Here is a 26,938-nt window from a genome sequence, read left to right as displayed (position 1 = left end):
AGGGGGGGCTGAACCAGACAAACTCAGAGGTCCCTTCCAACCTAAATTACTTAACGATTCTTGATGCCATGTACCCAAAGGACATCAGCATCCTCAGTGACAATTAAGTCACAACTGTTGCTCCTTTCTCAGGAGGAAAGTTAGTACAATGACCTCTTACCCTGCTTAGAAAACTATGTTCTTGCTCTTTCAAAGATTTAAGTAAAGAGGAAATACAATTGAGATTGGAAAACAAAGGACTTATTTTCATGGCAAATATTAAACATTTCCCAGTTATTAAAGAGGGGAGGGAAGGGGCAGGCAAGCAAAGGGGAAACTAGGATAAAAATCTAATTTTAGTATTAGTAACACAGAAATAGCTAAACAAAATAAATATGACAGATGGCACTAAATCAGAAAAGAAAGCATATCTTTTCTATTATTTAAAACGATGGAGCAAAAAATGATTAAGAATAAAATTTTACCTCATGATTTCATTTTCTTAAAAATGTATGCAAGAACAACAAAAACAGCTTCAGCGAGTATGACAAAAGTCCATGTCTGGTACCTTCTCTCAAAAACTGGCAACACCAAATTCTTAAGAAATATACATACAAAATCCCCAAGCTCTGTAGAGAAACCCTTTATTGCTATTCTCTTCTGGCTTTTGGAGATTTGAGTATGTTTTTTGTCACATTTCCTCAAATTTCAATTGCTTTTTAAAGCCATAAAAATTTTTGACACCTACAAAATTCTGTGGCAACAAATTGTTAACATCACAAACACACCATGAAGTCAAATTCTTTATTTGCTTTGAACCTGTCACTTGGCAAGATGAGAACCAGGGACTATCAAATGAACTGATGAGAGGGAGCATCATTTCCCATCCACCTTCTCCCAGCCACTTTAGATTGGTCATATTTTTAATGCCTCCTACCCCATGGCTGAAGTGTCCTAGTTATGTTTAAGGGCATTCCTCACAGTGAAACCTCTTTCGTCAAGCTGGTGGCCTTGCTTCACATCTTTTTATTTTCATATTAGACTGTGTGGACATAAAAGCCTGACCTTGTAAATCACTGAGGATACTGGTCTAACACTGAAATTTTGAAAGCCCTATTTCTTAACAGAAGTACTTAGAGGTGACTGCAAACATCTTTGTATCACCATACTTCAGGTTTATCTCAGACTTCAAGTGTACTCTGAAACATACCCACTGGTGTCATACGGACCACTCTTACACTTAAACAAAATCTTAAATATTTTGTTAGAACATGTAAAGTTTGTTCATGTCTTTCAGGACTGAGCCCTGCAATAACTGCATTCATTGCTGTGAACTCACATGCAAGTTTGATGTCTTTGAGTGGGATTCCAAAAAGGGGTTGCAGACAGAAAGGGCAATGGTGTCCTTTTGCCAGTGCTGCGGCATGGTTCTGCCCTCTCTCATCTGTTCTTCCTATGCCCACACACAGTACTAACAGTGACCGTGCCATTGTTCTGGAAAAGGGCACTGTATAAGCTCTCTGCAACATAACCTTTTGAGCTGCTGAGTGTCATGATTCTGCAGATTCTTCATGAAGCTGAACTGTGCCACATCAGCTAACACCAATCAGTTTTATACCACCTTTAGAAGTACACAGGAATAAAATTATATTAAATCTTTAATCCTCTTTTTTTTTTTTTTTTTTTTGTTTCCTTTTAAAATAGTTAAATTGTAACACGACAGAAAAAAAGTGCTTCTTGGTCATGTTTCTGCATAGCCCCTAACAGGCTGCTGAAGAAACCAGTCATGTCCCCTAACATCTCACCCACCAATAGAAAACAAACAAAAAAAACCCCTAAATTACTGAAAAAGAAAAAACAATCAAATTGTGAGCAATTATACAGAAATAATAAACTTAAACACGACAAAAATATTTGCAGAGGGATTTAAAAGTAGCCAGCACTATAGGCATATCAGCTTACTAAAACGAAGTTAAATTCTTAAGTTATTCTCAAGAGTTTCAATGGAATTCAGTAAACAGTATTTTATTCATGACAAAGTATTCTCTTTACGCAGCCTATATGATGACAAGGTTATAAAAACGCAGGTTCGAGATTCAGGTTTGAGGTTCAGATTTTCATATCATCCCTCTTTTTTTTAACGTCCATGTTTCCCTGATCTTCTCATAGGCACATCATCATGTGGATTTAAACACAAACACAAACATTCTTCAAACCACTTCAGCTTAATACCAAATCTTTACAGATTATTCCCACATTTTAATCCCAGTAAGATATTTCCCCTCGAACCAACACATCCCCCCCATTTTGCTTGTTAGTCAGACACTGCAGCACTGTACTATTGCACGCCAGCCAGGAGGTATGCTACAGCCCAATAAAGCAGCTTACCCAAGCAGAGTGAAGTGTGCAATGCAGCTAAGTAGCGCCCAAGTATGAAAAAGCTATTTTTTTTTGTTTCCCTCAGAGTCAAACCGAACTGAAATATAAAATTGTTCTAAACTATTTTTTCTAAAATGGGAAGTGAACCTGCACTGTCACCTGAAGTCTTTGCTGAACTAATTCAGAACTGAACCAAAACCAAAATACTTCTGATTACAGATCAGAATAATTGTTCAGCAGAAAATTTGCCAGAGGAAGTTCCCTTATCATACGTACTTTACATTTCAAATTTTACATTTTCCAGCTTGAACTGATACAGACATACCAATCATTATTGATCTGAAGACACTGAACTGACTTGAGTCAGAGTCAAATACAAATCAGATCTGAACCAAACCATTTACCTGTTCTTCACTCTTTTACTTTTTTTTGTTTGCTTTTTTTTTTTGTGTGTGTGTGTGTTTTTCTTTCTTTTTCAATGATTGGTATTTTTCAAATATAACAAGTCCATGTTCTTGCACTTCAGGAAACACAATGTTTCTTTCATTTTTAAGTGAAATATATTAAAATTAGCAGTTTTCCCCACAAACATTATTTTAGAGTAAAAGGGAAATGAGGCTAAGCAAACACTTCCAGGTAACCACTGCCTACATCATTCATCATTACACAGTTGACTTGTTCTGCTTTTAGAAGCATGGAATTATCATGTCCTCTGAAAAATATTTCTTACCATTATGGTTCTGTCTTGCAAGGACTCTCTAAAGCACCCATCCTTTCGAGATGTACACCTCAAAGCCCTTTGAAAAATTTGAATGCTTGTTATTAAATAGCAGGTTTGAAAATCTGACCAGTATTATTCACTTGATGGCAACAACTTTCTTTTTAAAAACAATAGAACCAGACTTAGGAGTCAGAGCCTGTAAGCATCAAGATGTCTCTGTAAGTTTTCGGAGGATCACAGCTATAAAACTCTCTGTTTTATAAGGCAAAAACATTCAAAAGAACTTACTGCATCATGTGGCTGCATAAGTGTTTCTTTCTGGATAGGCTACAGAACAGTAAGAGGCAATGTCTTAATCCAATTCAAGCAGGGGATAATGGGGAAAAAAAAAGAAAAAACCTGAAAGTGAAGGTGCTGCAGAAAGCATGGGATATGGCAGTTTCACAGAGGAATACTGGATTTAGAGGAGCCTGGTTCAAACACTGTCAAGAAACAGAAACTTTGGATTCTTGGGGCAAGTGCATTTGGAAAACAAACCTTTATTTTAACCTGGATTACTCTGAAGAAGCAGCAAACTAAATAAAATGACAGTCCACCAAATGACAAAAACTTACTCTTGACTGCCAAAAAAAATTAGGGGTAGAGATCTGGTACTCTGGACAGACAAGCAGATATTCATGAAAGCTTTTCTTGACAGAAAGGCATATTGCAGGAAAGTTCACATAAATGTTAAAAAACATAAATCTGATCTACAAATGTGAATCTGAATTTTTTACAGTTCTTATTCAGTGTATGTTTAGATTCCGAATTCTATAATTAAATTAAATTTGCATGGAATAATCGAGCAATGCCTCAGATTTTTTGAAAAAAGGATTTGTTCATAACTTGGTTAGATGGGGAACTGTTCTCTAACTTTTTCAATAACCAAGACCCAAAAAAGATATCAGGATAAAACAAACGAACAAACAAAACCACCACAACAGGAAAACACAACCACTATATACTATGCCAAGCCAGAAAAGTAAACCGTACAAAAGGTGCAGTTAAAGAAAAAATTCAATATTCCAAATTATTTCTACTTTTACAATAAAGACTAAATAAACAGTGTCCAAGCTGATGTTTTCCCTAAATACTCCAGAGGAAAAGCATATTTTAAAATGAGTTAAGTCTTTCAGATTTTTTTCTTCAATACCAAATCTTTTGTATTAAATATTAAGCCACCTGACTTTAACTTGTAAAAACAACTAAGTTTGAATGAATCCTCATGTACGTGATCACACTGGACAATGAATACAACTTTATTCTTTTTATTATTCTACTTATTCTGCTTTTACAGCAAATTCTACTTAACATACTAATTCTTTCATCAGACTTTCAAGTACAGGCAACCATTTGCAAGCATCATCCACATACTCACACACATAGATAATTTTGGAAAAAATGAACGTTCCCTGATGACTCTGTGGGTTCCTCCATGAGTGTTGATGCCTGGTTATCATTGTCTATAAATGTGACGGTAAACCAGATGATGTCACCCCACCACCAAACCCACAAGGAACCTGTAGAACTGAAGTGACAGCAGACACTTCACTTACTTGCAAGTAGACCAAAGTTGTGCAATAACTGCAGCACCCTAATGAACTCAAACCCAGAATTGCTTAATCCCATGATTTCAAAACAAAGAGACTATTTTTCATTTAAGTATAGTTTAAGATTTTTTTTTTTAAGAAAAGCATCATTACAAGACAAGTAAAAATTTAATAAAGACCTGTTATTCACCGGTTAGTTTTCTTACACTATGTTGGCAATTCATCTCAGATTCACCAACATGACAAAAACTACTGCCAGTTCTTTAGTAACACAAGCACAAGCAGAACTAGGCAGCAAAGGTAGCATTTGCCTACTGTTATTGTTAGATGAAATCAAACTTTCAAGTTCACAGCCTTACACCAATCTTCCTTTTAATGTTTTAATAAATACTGCATGGTCGGTGGAGACAAAAAATCTTGTCATTAAATCTCCTAACACTAGAAGAATTGTAATAACATATGCTATGCTACACCTTTTTGTGTGTGTGTGGATTCAAACAGGTTTAAAGAAAAATGCATATTATTTGTATTATTTGCTCATTTTACTAGTTAATGGAATCAGTCACAGTAGCATCTTCACCTGAAGATGCACTGAGTAAGATTTAAAGAAATGTACTTGAGACTATGAGAACATAAACACTTTTTCAGAAAAGGAAAGCTTTTAGAGCATCGTAAGTGGAGACCGTGAACCAAGACTGTGGTGCTAGGCCACGCCAAGCTGACGAAAGACTCTCACTAGCATTTCTGTGAGGACACACCAGCTACAAAGGAGACCCATGGAGCCACCTTCTACCCCAGATGCATGACAGCCATTTGGTTTTCAACAAGTCAGAGCGATTTTTGCTTCTAACTCCTTTTGAAATTCATAACAGATGTGTTCAGGATTCAAGCACTCACTACTGGCGTATGTTTAGGAGGAAAATAGGAGATTAAATTAATTTAAGTTAAGTAATAAAACCTCACCTTCCTCAGGATGGGGTGAATCATACCACTACCTGGAAATAATAGCTGAACAGGATTACAGTCCAGGATACATAGCTGCACACCTTCCTGCTAAACAGAAAAGTACAAGCATACTCTCTAGTTTCTCAGAAAGGGCAGACTTTTGTCCATGATACCTCGATGACTACTCCAATAGAACATGACAGCAAAACACGCTCCCAGCACTAGTCTATCCCATTTCCCAATCCAACAGGTGACAGAAAACCTCCGTTATCTCCCACCTTCCCTACAATACATCTAGAGGATATCAAAATGAATGGAAAAACCTGAGAAAAGACAGACCCATTGCTACTGAAAAACATGTTAAAATTAGCCATTAATGGCCTATTTTGCAATTACAGATGTATGCAATAGCTTACACCTAATTTATGCAACCAAGCAGAGCAGAAGAAGCATTTACAAACTCAAATGCCTACTACGGTTGCTCAGTTGGCTTGGCTCAAGATTCAATGGCACTCCAGTATAAATACGTAAAATGAAGCGTATCACTGGTACCATCCCTAATCAACAAAACGCTTACATCCAGGAATTATTTTCAATTCACTCCATTTTCAAGAATTATGTAGAATTTGGGAGGTATAAGGACTGTTCCTGATCTTTGAAGGCATGCAGTATTTTCATTTATGTTTAGAAAGTGCAATAAAGGTAACAGAAGACCTCATATTCTTTTTTAAAGTCTATAGCAAATAGAAACCAAATGTAAGTTAGAGTACATAGCATGCCAGACAACTCAAGTATCCCCAATAGAGATACACATGCCTACCAATAGCTGAGAATATGGGCAAGATGTGGGGTGGCAAAGGGAAAAGTGTTAACACAGAGTGTTAAAATTTTAAATCAAATGTTGCAAGAGATTTTAAAAGAAAGGTAAAGTAAAATGTTTGTGTGTGGCTAATACTTTTCTCATTTCATCTGGATTTCTTTTAAGTCCAAAATGAGCTCTGAATTTTCCAGATTCATCCTGCTTAGACTTGGGATTACCGCAGGATTTTTGTTTTATTTAATTTTATTTTTTAAGTTTCTTGTAAATCTTCTCAAGCTGCCTATTGATTAGTATTGATACAAGTAATAAACATCTTTAATCTCTCTTAATGGAAGGTTTTTAATATGAATGAGAAAAAAAGGATGTCAATGGGAGGTCTGAGTTATTTAGCTGGCCGATTCTTTCGTTACATGTACACTCTATTCACATTTGATGTCATGAAATTAAGTTCTTTCCATCAAAAATAAAAATCTTGCAGCATTTCTATAGCAGTGGTTCCCAAACTCACATGTCCTATGGCAAAAGTTATGAGAAAGCAGAGGGAACACAGTACTGTATTTTCTGTTGTTTCTCTTGTTTTCCCATACCAAAGACCAACCCCGAAGGGTTTTGTGGGAAACCTGTTAACTGTGACCTACAACCCTGTGTTTTAGCAGCTATCATTCTATAGGGATGAGATAGAACACAGTGAAATATACTGTTACAGTAGCATCTACTTACATATGGTAACAGTTTTAATTACAATAAATACTTGCAAACTGTTGGAAAAAAAGAAAAAGAGAAACAGGCATGTAATCCATATTAATAACCTTGCCACAAGTTTGTGCATTAATGAAGCCACAAGAACACTATAGATGAGGTACATGCTCTGACCACTCCATTTCCCATTGCTGACTTCCGTATCTTCCACATTTTGTTTCGAGTTGATATTTCATTGGATGAAAAAAAAAAGTCCACAATCACTCAGTTTAAGAAAGTAACCCTGCTATCAGCTAATATAACTTGAGAAATGAAACATGGCAAGGTTTTCTAGATTGGGTGGGTGCTTTTTTTTGTTTTTGTTTTGAGATTACAAGAAAAAGTTAAATCAATCATGGGAAACAGCAAAAAGTGTAATCTACTTTCTTCTTAACATGGAATAAGCCACAAGGGAGCACATGATTTAATGACAAAAAGATGTATCTGATAAGATAATAATTTGCTTAAGGAGAGATCTGGGTTGCGAATGCAGCTGTTCCAAAAGTCTAAACCCACAGGCAAGAAATTACTTAGAGTTTGTAAGAGCTATATCCATAACTATTTAGATAAACTGGTGACAGACCCCAGAAAAGTACATCAGATAGAGAAGTATAGAACCAGGGATACACTGTAGTATTGGGCAAGAAAAAAAATAATTAAGAAATCAGAAAGATTTCCACAAGCTACTGTTCATAAGACTTAATCAAAAAGATTTCAATAAATGTCCAGCTCAACACAGCATCTTCCTTTATCAGTGACTCACTTGAGAAAAATATATATTTATATCCTGATTCAGTTCATTTACATGATTGTTTAGTTCCTATTTCAAACAAGTTCCATGGTCTGACCTGGACAACCTGGATGCTGGAAGCCAAGCACATGCAGGAATGTTCATAGCCTTCATTTCTCATATCAGAAGTCTGGCACTGCTTCCAAAACCCAAGCTCACAGAGGGAAGCCTGCTCATATTTTGGTGTGATTACATTGCCTTCATACATGAGTATTGCCTAGAACTCAAGATGAAGATGACTTATTAGCCACACAAAAATTAGACAGACCCACGATGATCCCTGCATATTGTGATGTGCTCCTATCAGTACTATCTAGTCAGTCAGTATCAGGTTCAAAATCAGAATTAACTGCATTCACTTATCCTGCTCTTTTTCATAGGAAAACACAAGCACCTAGCTAAAATAGCAGAGAGGTATTACCTGGCAATTTTCTCTTATTATGGTCAATATTACCACAAATCCATCTGTACAAGTAGACCCTAATGCCCATATTTATCCCCACTGACGTTTGACTGCATGTGTAGATAAGAAAACACCTGCATGGATCACTTAGCAGGATCAGCCTCACAGCAGGGAGAAAAAGCCAGTAAGAATGCATGTCTTCAGGACACTGCATGCTTTCTCTGTTGAAACATGCAAACTAAAAAGCGTGAAATGATCTTGGCTGCGACACAGTACACAACTGTCTGAGTAACTCCTCTTACATTGGCCATGGTACCTTGACACCAAGTTTTCAATATGCTAGGCAGACGATCCCTGACAATAACTAGCCAGCTTGCATTCTTCTCATCTAGCAAGGAGTCGGCAAGGCACAAGCAACGCTCTGCTGACTTTTGCTATACAGATGTACTTGTCAGTTTAGAAGTTTGTATAGTAAATAAAAGATAAATAGCTCTGCACCGAAAATTCTATATACTTGCATCTTTCACTAAACTTATAAAAAGAGGGCCCTTAGTACTTCCAGTGGTGTTGGGTTGACAAGTCCCTCTTGCACAGAATATTTGTAAGGACACCAGCAAATTAGTCACCTCAGTCACAGAACTGAGAAAGGGAAATCTGACAGATGTTGGCTACATCTCTTTATAGGAGATGCAGAAGAGCAGCTGTTACTGTCAGGATTGGAGGGATTTCTTGTGAAATTCAGTAGCAGATGTCAGCATCTGCTACTGCCCTCTCTATGAAATAGAGGCAAAAGGGAGACTGAAAGCTTGTAAAATAATAATAAAAAAAAAAAAAAAGGTAATAACAAGAAAATTCAAGACATCCAAGCACATTTACAGCAAGCAAAGAAACCCCTTACCCCCTCCTTCCTGGCAAAAGCGTGATCCAGTTGCACAACAAAAGCAAGGAACACTCCCCATTCTCTTCCAATCATGATTTCTTTTCATTTTAATCTTGCTACATGTACTTTGACAACCTTCAGCCTGCAATCTAACACCTAGCCATTTCCTTCCTGGCTGAAAGAGATCACAGAAATGAGCAGTTGTATCCTTTCCCTCTGGCTATACAGCAATGGTCTGATGACAACTGCTTTACCAGAGCTGGTATCAGACAAACAAAAATTCCCTACTGAATGATCTACACAATGATGTCATGTGTGGAGGCAAAGTATTTATTACTTGGAGAGAAAAAAAGCACACAACAAAAAAACAAAACTTCTGTTGCATTGTGTCAGGAAACATGCAGTACATGTTTGTACATCTTAGCAGATAAAGATCAGATGAGGCAAGCAATGAAGTGGTTAACCAAATCGGAGAGTTATCTCAGACATCCAAAGGCACATCTTGTAAACTTGAGAAAACCCTGTGCAGAACCAAGGAGCAAAAAAATAAGAGCTTGTGTGGGAAGAAACAAATGATACTGTCAACAAGTAGTTTGCTTTCTTACTCAGAAAAAAAAAAAAAAAAAGGGTGTTAGTGAGATCCAGAGCCCAACAAAAGAACAGGAACCTTTCCAATGGTGTAAAAAACGCTTGGATCGAGCCCCAGCTTTCCTGAAAACTAGACTTGCTAATTGCCTCACTCTTCCACTGTCAAAACCGTCATCTTACTGAACTGAAATACCTTTCCAATATTGCTACAGGGCAGCTATTTCCACACTGGTAATACTGGGAGCTACATTCAACCACCAACAGAAACTTGCTGGGCACCAGCTTCCCCATTTGGTATTCCATAATTTTGTTGAAAAAACAAACAAAACCCCCACAATATCGTGTGTCCAGCTTTCTGACAGTGTGTGTACAAGCATTCTGTACAAGATCATCCACTGGAGCCTGGCAGGTCATGACTTTGGAGCTGGCTCTCTGAAGCACGATAGAAAAAACACCCTGTTACAGTAGGTTACGACATCTGGCTGTACAAGAGAACCACGGAGGCATAGTTCAGCTCTATCCTAATGTACACCTCCCTGATTTTTCTGGGAAGACCTTTTTAGGGTTTCTTTCGTATGCTTGATTTTGGAAACAGAGACCATCTTGTAGCATACTAGCACTGTAGAGAGCATTTTGCTTTTCAGATAATGCTTAGACAATAAATAAACTTCAGAAATGGAAAAGCCCACTATCCCTTGGCATGGCCATAAACCAGGAAACAATTGAATTATACCCAAATAAAAAGTGATAACAGCAACCAAGAAACCAGCTTTAGCAAGCTGTATTGTCAATACTGGTCTTTTCCCCAAAATAGGCAGATTATGCTCATCTGACGTTACCAGACCATCACTTGAAATACTATGCTCAGCCAGAACAAATCAACACGACCCTGTTCACTTCAGTGCAGCAATGTTGATTTGTGTGAGCTGAAAAACATGTACTAGTTAAAAAAAAAAAAAAAAAAGTGACTGATATTATACCTACTGCCCCTCATTTCTTAAGTAGAAAATTTGAAAGGGAAGTACTACATTGCCACTTATTCTACTCCATATGAGATTTTAGATAACGTCCTCTGTTGCTACATATGTATGCATCTCTTGAGCATGGATCCAAGTATTTCTGCAATTTGGTAATGGTGTACTATTCCCAATTTAAGATGCAAGGCTCAGGTAGCAGGTTCAAGCTATCTGGAATTTATCACTGGTGATTTTTTTTATTTATTTTTTATTTTTTAAGTCACGGGGGATATCAGAACAAGAAGCACCAGACTTAAAAGCAAGCCCACACAACGAGCTTAAGTGTTCAGACTTGCAGTATAGTGTCACATCTTAAGAGCTACTCCGGATATTGTATTCTTCTTATATGGCATAAGAGCAAGGTAAAAGTCGAAAATCAAACAAGCTCCTCAAGGCCAGCACTTCTCTCAAGTCTTCATAATTTCAAAAATAAGAAACCTTTTACAGTAGACTTAAGCACTCTCTACCCTTATGAACTCTGCACAGACTTGCCTACATTATAAAGGACACATGAGATTAACTACTGGAGATCCTTTCCAAACTAAAATTGGGAAGGTTAAAGAGAAGGATCAGTACTCTGAAGTAAGATGTGTTGTTTGTTTGATTTTTCCTATGCTGTCCTTAGAAGAATATGGGTTCAACAGAAGTGTTTCCCCTATAAATCTCTAAGGCAGAAAATCTATTTTTTTTCCAAGTTTCCCATTGTATTGCACCAGGTTGACATGTTGTAGTTATGCTTCTATTTTTCAAACCTTTTACATGTTATTTGAAGGGAAACATACCAATGAAGAATTATGCGGATGCAGTGATAAACCGTGATATGAAGATAAAAAATACTATTTGTGTATTTCCCTTGCACTAACTGAAGGCTCAAAGGTGATGTAAGAAGAGCTTTGTTTTCCTGTTTAGGTTCATATGCAGCAACTTACTCAAGCCTAACAAGAGAAATATTTAATTATCTTGCTAGGTAGAGGCATTTATCCAAAGGTAATGCTTGAATTTTCTTAAGCTAGAATGCAAAAAAGAAGAGTATTTCTGCAAAAAAAAAATTATAATCTCACACCTTCTCACCTGCTCCCAATCTCTTTCACTTAACTCGTTAAGTTAAAGATGGAACCAATATAATTAAACTGTGTATTGATGAAGCAGCTTGTGCTCAGGTAAATTTAGTGTATTCAGTGTTCATATCAATTATGTTGCAGACTGAGATGTGATATTAAGGAAAAATAAAATTCATCGATCTTCTGATTATGTATATTGCTACATTCCAGTCTCAAGGAAGCAGTTCTTTGATTAGACAGTTCTCATTTTTACTAGGCTCGTGCGCTGCCCCAGAAGTAAAATACTTGAACATTATATGAAGAGAAGACAAAGCAAACTCTAGAGTTGTCTTTTCAGCTCAGACTCAGTGACTATCTGCTTCAGTTCAGCATCCTTCACCATGAATATTGGTTTATCAAATACAAATACCTCTGTATTTGATCACAGTCCACACTTAGGCTACCAGTACCAAAAACGCATTCTGTTAATCTTTGCCATTGCCTTGCAATATAATATACCTTATGGATGCCTGCCTACAAGAAACACTAGGATTTATTTCTCTTCTCAGGATTTCCCTATAAATACATTCACTGTAGGAAGCTTTTAGTGATTTTCATCGGTATGATTTACCCTTCAGGTATGGGGAAAAATCATGTACTGTCTGCCTGAACAGTGCAACTCTACAACTGAGCAAGTGGCGCTGCTACACACCTCTGCTCTTTGCTGATTTCCTGAATGTTATGGCTTGAGTGTAAAAATTATCACCATCAAAAGGGAGTTGTATTTGACCAAAGCAATGTAACATTAAATCAACTGGAATAACAGTCTAAAATATTGGAACAAACACATATTGTTTCATTTATGTATTTCCAATCTCTGAAGTCAGTAGAATAAAAAAGAAGACTAAACCATAAGATATATTAAAATTTCCACGTATATTATCATTTTTGCATAGGGATTTGGTAACCCAATTAAATCCTCTTTTCCTCGCAAAGCACCTTTGCAGTCTTTAAAAACATCAGGAAAGTGATGAATGGCTGTTAAGAAACAACCTCAAAACTACCTTCTCTTTATAATTTTCAGACATTCTCACATAAAAAACACTAAACAAATGGCAGCAGGCCATAGCTACAAGTTGCTTTCACTGCTTGTGCTCCTGCTAAGGCTAATGGTATCAGCTGAAACTATTTCTAAGGCAAGATGGCAGATGGGGCTTAAAACTTCCTCTAGCACATACAAAAAACTAAAAGTACAGCCTGAGAGTTCAAAGCACAGACTCAGGTTTTCCACAGGGATATTAAATGTGTTGAAATGAAATTTCGGATTGGAAACTCCATTGCAGCAGTATCAAAGCTGGAACAAATGTCAGAAGGATCAAAGCAGCAACGAACACTTAAGTTTTTCTCCTTCGAAATGGCACAAATCATATATGCTCCTGTAATTTCCATCTCATCCTATAGCTCTTTAATATTACAAGAAATCATGCCAGATTAGTATTTGCCATTGCATTTCTCCCCATTTTTTATGTTTTCAGGTGGTTTTTATTGCATCGTTATAACTTAGCAATTTGGACATCAGTTTATATGGTGCACCACGGATATACTGCAGTGAACTGTTTAAAAGAAAGCAAAGTATTAGGGTTTCTCAATGAAACAATTTAGTGAATTTGATTCTCTTTTAAACTCATACTGACATCTGCTCCAGCGAGAAGTGCTGCACCAACTTTTGCCACCAAAGATTTGATGCATCACTTACTGTAAATGCTGTCTACCCAGTGTACTATAAGGTTTTACAGCTGTGACTCACAAACACTAAAATCCCTATTTAAATCCTATTGACACTGACTATTTTTCCTTTTTTTTTTTTTTTTTCAAACAGTTGCAATTATGGTCCATTTTATACTTGTAAGTATGAGCAAAATTATTATATTTTGTGCCAGGCTATAATTTACATGATTACATTCCTGTAAAATTTGAATTTATTTTTCATTTAAAAACAGACCACGATAAAAGGCTTCTGCACTGAGAATCCAGTTGTGTGTGTTAATTTAAAGTTTAATTTTAGAGTGTTTTTTAAGTCACAGTATTTTAAGGGCAGAGGAAAGCTGTCATTGTATAAGAGACTTTTAATCAACTGTGGACTTTTTCACAAACTAAGTACCAGTATTAATTGTTCATAAACTACTGCAAGAGGAAAAAGGATGATAAAGTGGAGTTTAAAATGTGTTGCTATTAAGGATTAAACAGAAAGGCATTTTAAAGCCATGTGTTGAAAGCCATCTTGTCAGAAGGTAAGGGTAATAATCCACAAGTTTCCAAAATATACCGGGCTGTACTCGTTATTCTAATGAATTTAGAGGGTCAACTATTTATGCTCCTTAATTTGGTGTTTATATACAAATAAAAATCTTGAGTACAAGTCACACTTGAAATTGCATCTGTTATGCAGTTGCCCACCTAAATGCTCTGGAGAGCACTGATACACAAAATCAGCTACCCCAGCCTCCCTTCAGAGCCAGAGGGCTACAAAATGGAATATGGTGCTTGAAAGTGAAAACCGTTATACTGCAGACTCTGAGACTGCCACGAGTGCCACATGAAACACGGTGTGCTGGCTACCTCAAGTCAAACACCCTCACCACAGCATTTTGGCAAGTTTAAATGAAACCTGCGGATGCATTGTTTCATTTTTCCTGTCAGTTGCACACGAATTCAGGAACAGTTTTACATGGATTTTCTAACCTCTCCTGGGACTTTCATGATTGAAGAGAATGCCATTCACAGCAAAGAGATTGTAGGCCTCTCGGAAGTTCACCACAATCCAGTAGGCATACAGTTTTGCTGCCCCTACAAAAATAATTTAAGACGTTACATACATCTGCTCCACTTGTGCACAGCTCAGACACATATACAGACAGACACAGACACATATGCACATCTCTCTTACATGCAGGGTGAAGGCCATGTTTCAACAATGGAGTGTGCTAGAATTCGATTAATTCCCTAGATGTGTCACATTTCATATGGAAAGAATATCCAGCCCAATAAAGAGCAGCTGAAGGGGAAAATACTCCTTTTCTGCACACCCCCAGAACCAGCCAGGAAGTGTTAGGGCACTCTCTCACTTGTTTTCTTATATACACTCAAGCATAGCACTTTTTCTTTTACAATATAATTAACACATCCAGAGCGTGTGAAATACACCACTGTGGTGACCTCTGCTAATAAAAGAAATGACTTCGGAGAAATAAAAGTGAAAATCTGGTGCCTTAACACTCAAATTGATTTGAAACTTTATCACCAAAGTCTTCCATGCGCATTGCTTTAATAAGTGTTTCAAATTTAATGCAAGTTCATGACGGAAGAAACGAGCTCTTGGGAGTTTTTTCATTTAGGCAACAAAAATCATGAAACCTTATCACTTCAGTGGTATCTTACAATCCTTTGTGAGGGAAGAGCCACCCTTCCCCCTCCTCCGTACAAGAGCTCTCAACTTCTGATCTGAATGAAGAGTCTTGTGAAGTGAGATGGTAATTTCCAACCCCCAGGCAATGGCAGCAAATACTTTTTATATAGTAATTCATAAAGGTATGCCTCTCAACATGTCTAGTCACTTTAGCTCTATCATCATTCTAATCTCACACCCAAATGACTTCAGCCCTGAGACATGAGAAGGGAGAACAGACAGACAGACACTACTGTCACACGCATCAGCGAGCTCTTACCATAAGGCGATCTTGGGTAAAAAGGGGTGGTCTCCTTCTGCGGGATTTCTTGCACTTTTCCAAAAAGTTCACTAGTGGAGGCTTGGTAGAACTTCACAGAGTTGATAAGGCCACAGGTCTTAATAGCATCCAGGAGCCGTAAAGTGCCAACTCCATCAACGTCAGCAGTATATTCTGCTAGGTCAAATGAAATCTTGGGGGAGAGAAAGAAAAAAACACCAATTATACTAGGAGAACCAGAACATGCAGTGATCATGTACAACCAAACAAAGCAATACATCACTTGTCACAAACCATCTAGACACTTTTGTACAGAGTAGATGCTCAGTTTACAGAAGTACCCTCAAAGGATTTCTAAGAATAAACAAGTAGCTCCATAAATAGCAGAATCAAAAGACTGGTGTTCCCTGATCTCTCTCTCAGGATCATTTTCCCATGTGAAGTAAGGGGTAAGCCTCCCCTACAGTGGGAACGTTATCAGGTGCTCTGTCATTTCCACAGCTGCCAATTTGCACAATATTCACTTGGGCTTAATATCTTTGACATATTTGAAATTGGTTAAAATTGGCCAAAAGTATGCAAGATAGCATGAACATTTATTAAAAAAATCCTTGTTTATACCACCATCAAAAAAAAAAACAAACACAAAAGGGAATGGACATTTAGAGCGATCTTCTCCATGGCCCCGTCAAAAGGAAGAATTAATTTACATGTACCTCTCTGGCTGATGAATGATAGACTTTCATGAAACAAGCTCTACAGCAATGGCAATGTTACAGCCTCGTTATATGATCTAGTCCAGAGCTTAGCGAGACACTACCAAAAGCAGAGTACAAACCCACCATGCCCTCTTCTTCAGTGTTCAGTGACAGGGCAGCTACGGGTGGAGAAGGTGGTAAATGACCCTCACCCAACAAGCTGAGCTACCACAGAGAAATCAATGGGAAACTTTACACTTGCCAGGTATTTTTTCAGGCTCTCTGAAGATTCAGATAGATAGCCCACTTCTCTTCTTCACTTCTCTTCTTAAGCTGCTTTCTCTGCTCAGTAATCACTAGAGGTTTAAAGCTTATTTACACAGCAGATGAAATCAAAGTAATTAAATTATTTTTCATTTGCGCTTATGGTTATTTTAATACAAGTATGAAATAATCTAAATTGTATTACTGTTATCCAAAATAAAAATGTTCTCACATAGCTTTGATCTGAAATAGCTATTGGTATGAAAACAAATTTAACTCTCTTTTTTTAACCAAAAAAAAAAAAGAAACTTGATACTTTCTATGTTAACCTAGTATGACACAGCTAAAACTAAGCACTGATCTACTAAAGAAGTGCTGAGCATTTTTGTTTTGTTTAGTTTTAATTCATTTGCCACAAAGATGACAGTCAATTAAGGCCTCTCAGCTTCGCTGTTAGAGTAACTCTTCTGGAAACATCTTAACGAACAGGTCATACAGTCAGTCTTGCACTAATGAACAGAAATTAGCATATTCACCACATGGCTAGCCTAGCACCTTCACATATTTACAGTGGCATCCCAGCCCTCTAAGAAAAGGCAAAAAAGGTTCTTCTGTAGAAGAACCAGGAATTTACCCATATTAACATATTCTTCCCCAAAAAATAACCTGCTAAAAACATCTCCTCAAAATGCAAGCTTTGTTTGCATATTCTACTACATGAGTAAATGGTACACACACATCTCAGGTGGTCTTAAATGAGCGATCCCACATTATAAAGCCTCGTCACCGAGGCAAACAAAGAGCCTGTAGTAGCAGCACCAGGGGTTGCCCTTGCTGGCGGCTGCAGAGACCAGTTTCACAAGATCCGCTTTTCCCTATTGCCTTAAGAATGACCTCAATCTTCACCTAGAAAAATCACTCCCTAGGGTGTGAGGTAATTCTGCCTTCACACTGGCTGGGTCTGAGTGTTCCCGAGCAGAAACCGACAGCTTTGTGTGGGTTTGGTGTTTTTGTAATGTGGACTATTGTTCACCAGGGACAGGACTCAGACCGCTAAACTCATTTCATTTTGGAGTGCAGGTTAGACTAGAATGGCATTCAAGAAAATGAAAAATGGTTTTATCCACTAAAAGCTCCAGCTCCAAAAACACGGGACTGTTAAGACGTTTTGTGCAGCGTAACTTCACGATGGCTTTTAATTTGATTCTAATCCAAAGTTAAGAATGTAAAAGTTTTATAAAACACCAGATCAACTAAATAGCTACAAATGAAGCAGGGCAGATCATGAAAAAGTGCTAAGTTATCCATTACCCCATTATTCCTCCTTCTGAACATGTTATTTTGTGCAAGACCAGCAGGAAGACTGAAGTTATAAAATAAAATACGTAAGGATCTCATTAAGAGAAATGTGCAAAAGTGTACAAGATACAAAAGGACAGGGGTTGTCTTACAGAAACCAACTGTAGAATCAGATTCTTTACTTGTGCACTTAGTTCAGTGAGATTTATTTAAGAGTAAAAACTTCATGGAAATGACAGTTCATAAGAGCAGGTGCATAAAGGTTAAAAATCAAGCCTTACTTTCTGAAAGGTTAAACATTCGTCCAGTGGAGAAGAGTTTAGATAATACTAACAGAGTAGAGCTTTCACAGAGCCTAACTTATGGCAACTCTTAAAGACCTGACTTAGGAAGCTTGTCTCTATGTACACCACTGAAGACAGTGGCAAATCAGCAGAAAACCTAAAAGAGATGCTCTTGATCATGCTTTGGAGAAACCATATACACACTGTTTTTCAACTTACCTCCTTAAGAGAGATGCTCCATCCTAGCCTCGGAAATCCCAAACTAACAGTTACTGTCAGCTGCATAAAGAAAGCAGTGCACCTAACAACTTTAAGGACAACTCCATGAGTTTCTGTAATGACTGGAGTAGGGAAACGAAGCTTCTTTGCCTGTAATAAACTTCCAAACTGAAAGTTTTCTCAAAAAGAAAAGCAGGTACTCAATACTCATTTGCCCTCTGGACAGACTGTGACAAAGGGAAAGTGGCATACCAACAAAACAGAAATTGTCTACTTGGAACGTCGGAGTGAACTTGGAAGTGCCTTCCCATGTACAATGAGGACACGGTGCTTTTGGAGCTGTCATAGCTGATCTGTGGAGGTGCTGTGAATATATACACTTATGACATGCCTCTCCTTATTCCATTCACTAAACTGTTATTCCATTCAATAAACAGTGATAACGTTATCATTAGAAGTGAACAGAACAAAATGGACACACTTAAATTTTTGATTAAAAGTGCTTCATTGCAGGTCTTCAGGTTCTGAAAACCATGCAGAATTGGCTCAGAAAATTGAAAATTAATCAGGAGTTTTATACACTGAGTATCTTCACTTCGTGTAGGTTTTACTGCAAGACTAATCCCTAATTGCTGTACAATTTAAATACATTGTTAGGCAAGTATAAATTTCCACAGCAAGGCTTACCCATACAATGATAAAAATTTCGAGAAAAGGATAGACTCATTAGTTACAATGCTTCTGGAATCACAGGACACAATATGATTACACTGAATACCACACTGTGTTTCTTCAATCACACAGCTTTGAGAAGGACAATGAGTTTTGAATATATTTTGAATCTGAACTCCTTTTTTTTTTTCCCCATTTCTTTATAATTGCCAGATTCGATCTCTACACAAGATTTGAATTTAATAGAGCAATGTTTTAAATATGATGTTTCCCAACTGATCATTCAAAACTAAGCTTAGCAAGGTCTTTAGCAAGATTTAAAAGCTTACTGAAAACTATCTAAATGAAAACATATGGGGCTTACCCTCCACAAGAACACATTCCTATCATGTCTATGAGTACTATATGCAAGCCTGCAGACTTTATAGTACTTGCTTCTGACCAATGCATTGTCAACAATGGTGATATTACGAAAATAAATATAAATTTAGCATGCACATAGGTTCAGCTTTGAGATACTTCATCTCTTTTTGTCATTTAAAACAATCCAAAGGATGGGCCACAATCATACTACCTATTTGCTTTCTACAAAAAAATAGTGCGCGCAGAAAATGCTCTAATGTTCTACCTAAGGAATATAAATAACAATTTGAAATTTCATCTCCTTACTGCCTTCCCAGCTTGAGAAAATGGGATTTCTAGAAGGCCTGTCTTATAAGAGGGAAGCTTATGAGAAGCCCCAGGAGGAAATAGGATAATATAAATGTAAATTGTTATTCTTTCACTGTAAAAGCAAAGGTGGCTAACCTAAATATAACATCAGATGAAGCATCTTTGCTCTCTTGAAAAAACTTACAGTAGTTTTCTTTAGATTTATCAGAGTAGATGATAGATATCAGGTATCTTTAAACACAGAGAAAGGTTTACACCTGAAAAGCAAATCACAAAGAAGAAAAAACCGCTCAGAAATGTTCAGGCCTTACAAGTTTCACAGCAGTTACTTTTTGTATTCTTTAAAATCAATCCTGTTTGCTTTGAATATTCAGTGTGCCTTCCACTGCCAATAAAAACCACTGGGATCACTTATATCATCTCAGTAAACAAACTCCTCTACCCCTAGGAACAGGCATTTAAAGCATAACATTCCAGTTGCTAAATCTAACACAGAGTATGGGCCGAGCATTCCTGTAAAGTCCTAATACCACAGAAAAAGTCCTAGGGATTTTAGGAAATCTAAAGAATTTGGGGAGAAGTGGAGGGTGTCAACGAGGATGGGGATCAGCCTATATACCTACAACAACATTAGGTAAGCTTCTAGGAGAACACAACAATTCCTCTTGCCTCCAACCCCTTAACTCAGAATGAGTGCTTAACTCATTGCCCTCTCACTCAATAAAAGTAGTAGTTGAAAGATACCAAAATCCCACAAAACTACTATATGTTTTTTTTGTTCTACAGAAAAATGGCCAATTCAATAGCTCTGCTTTGCTTATTGTTAGGTTACATTCTTAATATATTAAAGCCCTATTCAACTTCTTAGCAAAATAGACATGGACTGAAAAATGACTGAAAACTTTGATAGAATGAATGTTTTTTTGTAGATATATCTTCTTTCCTATCTCCTTCCCCATTCTCTTATTAATAAAACAGAAATAATACAGTGATCTGCATAAAATTAGAGCAACAACTATAAGCAAAGACTTAGCAAGGAATAAGTTTTACAAATGCAAGCAGAAGTCAACATTTCTTCCTAAAATTCATGCTAGCCAAAGCTATTCACAATATTGTTGCAGCAAATAAGTGAAGAAAGAACAAGAGTTACCAGTATTTCTTAAACAGTACATATCCCCCAGGAAAACAGGGATTCTCATACTTTGTGTGTGTGTTTGTTTTAATGAAACTTTGGATCTGGCAAACTCTAATTTTCAAGTTATTTTTTTAGTTTCAAGTTAATTTTCAAGTTACTGGTGAGGTAAAGGTAAAGTACCAGTGGTACTGATAGAAGACCAGCTTCTCTGCCATTCCCAGTGCATTGGTTCAGTTCTACTGCAGCTACATCATACTCTGGACTGCAGGCTGCATGACCAGAAGGACTTCTTGAAGTGGCTAGAGGTTTGGTTTTTACATCAGTGGGATAGTATTTCACTTTCACTCCTGAATGAGAAGACCCAAACCAAGGTGCAAAACTCTGCTTATTCACTGCTTAGCGACCTTAAATCATGGTCTTCATGTTCGATACGTGGTCGAACTGCAACAGACTCTGCCCTCAGGAACCAGTTCAGTCTTCATCACGTAACCCCAAAGTGGTTTTGATCACATGAAAAAGAGGAGCTTGAATGTAAACTTGTTCATTGCACCAAACGCCAACATGCTTTCGCACCCACAAAAAGGCACAGACGAGGAGTCCAGGTCATCCATGGCTCCCCATCCATGGCTCCCCACCATCCATGGCTCCCCACCATTCATTTCTCCAAGGATATGGAGATCAACTGATACATAAAAGCATGGGGAGAAAACGGTGAGAGGAAGCAGAAACCTCACAGCAACAGTGTGCTTCTAAGTCTGAAAAAAAAACCTCACTCAGGATAACAGCAGCAAAAGCATTTATCATCTTTCATTATGTCCCAAAGGGTCAGGCACGGAGAACCCAAAAGCAGCAATCACCTTTCCAGCTCCGTAAACACTAAAAAGTTCCATGCAGCTGAGCTATACTGCTGTTGCCCCCATGAAATGCAATGAGACTGCCTGAAGCCCCCAGCTACCTTGCACTTGAAATACCCTGCAGCACACTTTTCCCAAAGGGGCAACAGCCTTCCCTGTGCAACTGAAATACTCAAGGATTTTAGCAAGAGGCCCCTAGCATGCTCCACAATGCATGTCCATAGGGCAGCTTCTGATGGTTTGAATTGGGAAAGTTCTCCTTAGAACTTCGCTCCTGATTAATTTCATGTTTTGATGCAAACTCTCTGAAATAATCTCTAAAGAGAAATATCCTGGCATTATTAATAACGTTTCATTTTTCCTTCTTAAAAACTACTACTTTTTGTTGGGGAAAGAAAGAGAAAATATTCAACCCAAAGCAGAGAAAAAGCAAGGAGAAACACTTCCTGAGTAGTTAAAATTTTATATATTGAACCAGTATACGAGTTGATAGCTGGATTCATTATTCAGCTTCTATAATAAGTGGCTCCTCAGCGTTCCCTGGCAGTCTGCAGGTGCAGTTGTAAATCCAGCTCATGAGGTCACCACGTTCACCTTTGCATTTCAAGCAGCCTACCGATAGCTGCCTGACCACTGAAGAGGTACTGAAGAACCACCAGTTGCCTATTATTTTTAGGTTTCAATCCTACAGTTCTTAACTAGAATTATCCATTCCCTCTGAGGTCTATTATAGTAAAACAAGGTCTCCTACAGACCATACAGTTGTTTTGGCCACTGACTATGGACTGAAGGGTGTGTTTTGGAACACATCTCTGAAGAGATGTAATTTGTAAAATTGTTTATTCTTCTACTCTTTGATGGGCTAATTTACTGCATTAAGAAAATTTAACAGACTGGATTAAAAGAGATTTGCCCAGAAAGAGGTCAAAAGGCAATGGACAGAAGTTGTAACACAAAAAAAATTAGAATTAGATATTTGGAAAAAAGCAATTCACAGTATGAGTAGTCTAACACTGAAACTGGATGTCCAGAGAGGTTGTGGCATCTCCACCCTTGGAGATGCTCAAAACTCAACCAGACATGGCCCTAAGCCACATGCTGTAAAAGCTTGCTCTGCTTCATGGAAGGAGTTGGTCCACATGACATTCAGAAGTTGCTCCTATATAAATTATTCCACAATTTTAACGAAACAGGGAGATTGCATTACATTAGCATGTTTCAGTGTTCAGATAGATAGCACCAAATGAGTAAAACCGGATGCACAATGTGCAAGGACGAGGCCTGGTCTTGTACAAAATCAGCCATTTCTACTGGGGGTGCAGAGAGCTGTTCACAGAAACTTTTAGGAGTCACACAGTCCCAACTCAATATTCATCTTTTCCACAGAAGAGCTTCAGATACAGGAATGCTCAGATCTGATAATAATAAAAAAAAAAAATCCAACACCAACGTGGAGGAGGAGAAGGAGGAGGGATATTGCAGAACATGAGATTCAGTATGGCCATAAACCTTTGTCACAAAAATGTAACCTCACCATTAGTTCTGCTTATCTTCTCATCCATTTGTTATTAATTTGATGGAACTGGGGAGTTGTCAGGGTTATGTGATGCAAGGAATTTATCTTGCAGAACAATCTCCAACCCACTGTTCAAAGTCTTTAGTTTCAAATTACAGAGATTAGAAAAGAAGCTTTTAAAAAGAAGCGTCGATTCTTTCTTTCTTTTCAGCACCGTTTTTTTCAGGGATACTTTCAACAATATACATGTTTACCCAAGTTTTTAAGCACGAGGAGCATGCAGCAAAGTCAGGATGGGTTTGGATGTTTGAAATTTTGCAACTTCAATGGCTAGTGACATTATAATACCCTAAAAGCTTTCTTACATACTGAAGTCCAGCTGTGCCAGAAGCTTTAAATGCTATTTAGTAGAAAGACAAAAAGGGGCAACTTGCAGAGTTACTAGAGAACATTCAAAGGGAGATGTAAAAAGATAGCCAATTCATTTTGCTTTATATGTACCAAGGGAATTGAGAGCTATGAATAAAATGTGTGCAGGGAACGCAGTCATTTTGGAAGAAATATCACCATTTTTTATTCCCTTTCACATATAAAGAAATGAATTTAAAGCATACAGGTTATTTTAAAATTCTAACATGACAAGTAGGTTATACTATTATTAAAATACATATATTTTACTTCTGATTTTTTTTAAAAAAAACTTCCATCCTTGCTTCCTTGATGTTTTCAAAATACATAGACGTTGTGCACAGTGGTGATAAAAAACATCACCACATGCAAAAACAAAAAAGCACACTACAAAACAAACTTTCAAAATCTATCTTCTGTATGATTTTGATAGACTTTCAGTGGGTGGCAAGACAGATATTGAATTAAAACAGTAATCTAATATGTTACAGCCTTGCTGACAACAATCTCACCTCTCTTTTTATTCCTATCCAACAGGACCGCAAAACATGAGCTAATACAATAGACCCTCTTAAATGTTGATAAAACTCCCATATTGCCTAGAAGCTAGAATTACCCCAAATAATTTGCAGATTTCATTGCCTGAAACTCTTTTAACTCCTACTGATGCATCAGGTAAAATCTCACAGGTTTATGGACGCTGCCAGAATTCTTGCCTTTCAACCAAAGAAAAATTCTACCTTTTCTGCATTTATTATTTATCACTTAAGAAAATTATTTCCTAGTCTGCCTAGTCTGCAGTTCCTCATGCCAAGTAACATTGTTTTAGAAAGCTTAAAAAAAGTTCAAACAATTGTTTCTCAGGTACACCCAAAGTGTTAAAAATGTTTCTCCCTCCATGATAAAATAAACTTAAAATCATATTTCATGTATGATTTGGACAGAGATTAGGACCTTTATTTCTTGTAAGGGTATTTAACATGGAAATAAAATGTAGTGAACAAATTTAGAACTTTTGTAAAATTGTTCTTCAAATTTTTCAAATTCAATTAAGTACAAACTTAAAACCTGCTAGAAAATTGGAAACATTTTTACAAAATGATATTTGGTTCCTTCCAAACACAACAAGTTACTGCGGAACTGAGGTAACACTGCCTGGGGAACACTCTTAAACCACAGCAAGTGCAAGATAAAAGCAACTTATCTTAGCTCTCTTTTTCTGTCAGGTATTCTAAAAATCAAATCACTTAATTCGTCACAGTCTAGGAGCAGACAGTACCTCCATTCTGACCACACGTTGCAGCTTGTTGCCTGGTGGTGCTTTGCTTGTGGCTGAGCTTTCCAAACAGGTAGGACTTCAGGGAGACAAATGAGAACACGAAATCTTGAGGAAATAAGTAAGTGCATTCATGCATGCAGAGAAAAAATGGTAACTTTTTGTCTTGGGCAGAGCTATCTAAGGAACATCCTCTGCCCTGAAGTACCTGGGAGGGTTGAGAGCTCTGAGTCCAATGCTTGCATGAGGGCGGCAGAGACACTGAGTACTCCACCTCAGCAGGCACACAACAACATGCCTCTGCTCATGCACTCAGTTTATTCTTAAAGTACTGAAGTTCTTCACAAAGATACCACCCTTGGAGAAAAAGGACTATAAGAGCACATCTAGAAAAGATGAGTGCCATTACTTCAAACTTATTCTTAGTCCACTCACCAGTGCCAATCGCTTACTCTTCATGTTACACCTCTGTGGACCTAGGTCTACTTTGTTTTGCCATAAAGCAACCAAAAACGAAACCAACTCCTCTTTAGCTAGCACATTATCAGCATAGCACAGACTTCTGTGTAATTAATTTGAGACTTTTATTCATTTTTACTGTGTGCATGAGGAATTAAACTGTGATGGCTAATTGCATGGGGCAAATTTGGATGTACCTGTATGTACTGACAAAAGGCATGCCCTCACAGTTGCCATCTGCAGTTCCTGCTCCAGTACTGCAGCAGAAACAATGAAAAATGCATAAACACGCAACAGCAGGTCAAAAAAAAAGTTTTCTTTTTGTTTGTTTGCTTTCTTTTTGGAACAGGGCAAGTCATTGTCTTTTCTCCCAATGCGTAAGGTCATCTTCTGCCAAATGTTACTCCAAAATCTTACTCCAAATTTTACTCAGAAAAGGACAACGGTTCAAAATCAATATTTTTTTTTTCATAAAACCAACAGCATTCCTTTTCCTTTACTTGTTCTTGAAAACAGCTGACATTTAAAAACATTTTAAAAATAAGTACAACAGGCTGATATTTATACTTGCTATGAAAAAAAAATGATTGAAGTCTTTTAAATTTAAAGTACAACCAGTGAACCAGAAAAAAGACACCCCACCTTGAAATGCTAAAACCAGTGAACTCTAGTACATAAGCACTGACACCCTCACCTGTAATGCATGTACAGGCACTACATATGATTAATTTTAAAACCAGAGTATTAATAGCATCCATGAGTAGAGTAGCTGATGATGGCTTTGTTGAGAATGATGTAATAAACCTGTAGAAACAGCTTTCAGTAAACTCACTGTTTAGTAACAGTGTAGTAACACCTAATTTTAACTTTCCTTTTCAGGCAAGGTGTGGATAGCAGTAATTACATACCTCAAAGTGGACTGTGATTAATTCTTCATCCTGTTTAGGAAGCTACAGGAGAGGAACACACTTTTGTCACCACTGCAAGCACTCAGATTTTAACGTGTTTATACTTAAACACCGTAAGCCTTACTTCTTCAGTCGCATCCTTTCAGGTAGAAGACTGTTGTTTTCTATGTGAAAGTGAGCCCTCTGAACTCAAAGTCGATCCCTTCATAAAAAGTTCTACTTAATCAACCCATCTGCTTCAAAAGGATGTGGGTGGCTAGCTAGAAACTTGTGGGATGAGTCAGAAAAAAACATGTGTCTTGACAGGTATGTGGGGGTTGTGGGGAGAAGGCTAAGGGGCAGAAAGCTTAAAGGGATGAGAACCATGGGTTAAACTTTTAAAATTATTCTTCCCTTTCCCGAATAAGCAGGACGCTTCTCTCAGGAAACAAACCACAATCTGACAGATTTTCTGCTGGCATCCCTTTTGTCTTTAATTTTTATGTTTATTATTGACTACTAAAGCCTGTTCATTCCAATTATTAAAAAATAATGTGGAAACATTGATTTTAAGAGGCAGCTTTGACACTCACGAGGCATAGTGTTAATAAACCAAAGAAGAACATTGGAATTGATTTGTGTATTGTAAGCCACAACACTAACATTAGCCTTGTTTTTCACC

The 26,938-nt window shown here is 37.4% G+C and overlaps 1 protein-coding gene across 3 annotated transcripts in view; it reads right to left on the bottom strand.

The window, feature by feature from the left end:
* Positions 1-26,938, bottom strand: part of GMDS (GDP-mannose 4,6-dehydratase) — a 412,629-nt gene that overhangs the window by 240,648 nt on the left and 145,043 nt on the right. For all 3 annotated transcript variants that reach the window (XM_035552672.2, XM_035552674.2, XM_035552675.2), the window contains 2 exons: positions 15,614-15,806; positions 14,631-14,735 (listed from right to left, as the gene is read on the bottom strand). In XM_035552672.2, coding sequence (XP_035408565.1) covers positions 14,631-14,735; positions 15,614-15,806 — 298 coding nt within the window. The remainder of the gene's footprint in view (positions 1-14,630; positions 14,736-15,613; positions 15,807-26,938) is intronic.

Source organism: Cygnus atratus, chromosome 2, assembly GCF_013377495.2.
Source record: "Cygnus atratus isolate AKBS03 ecotype Queensland, Australia chromosome 2, CAtr_DNAZoo_HiC_assembly, whole genome shotgun sequence".
NCBI lineage: Eukaryota > Metazoa > Chordata > Aves > Anseriformes > Anatidae > Cygnus > Cygnus atratus.
Note: the sequence above shows the minus strand (reverse complement) of the source record. Positions and strands in the feature narration are given on the sequence as shown.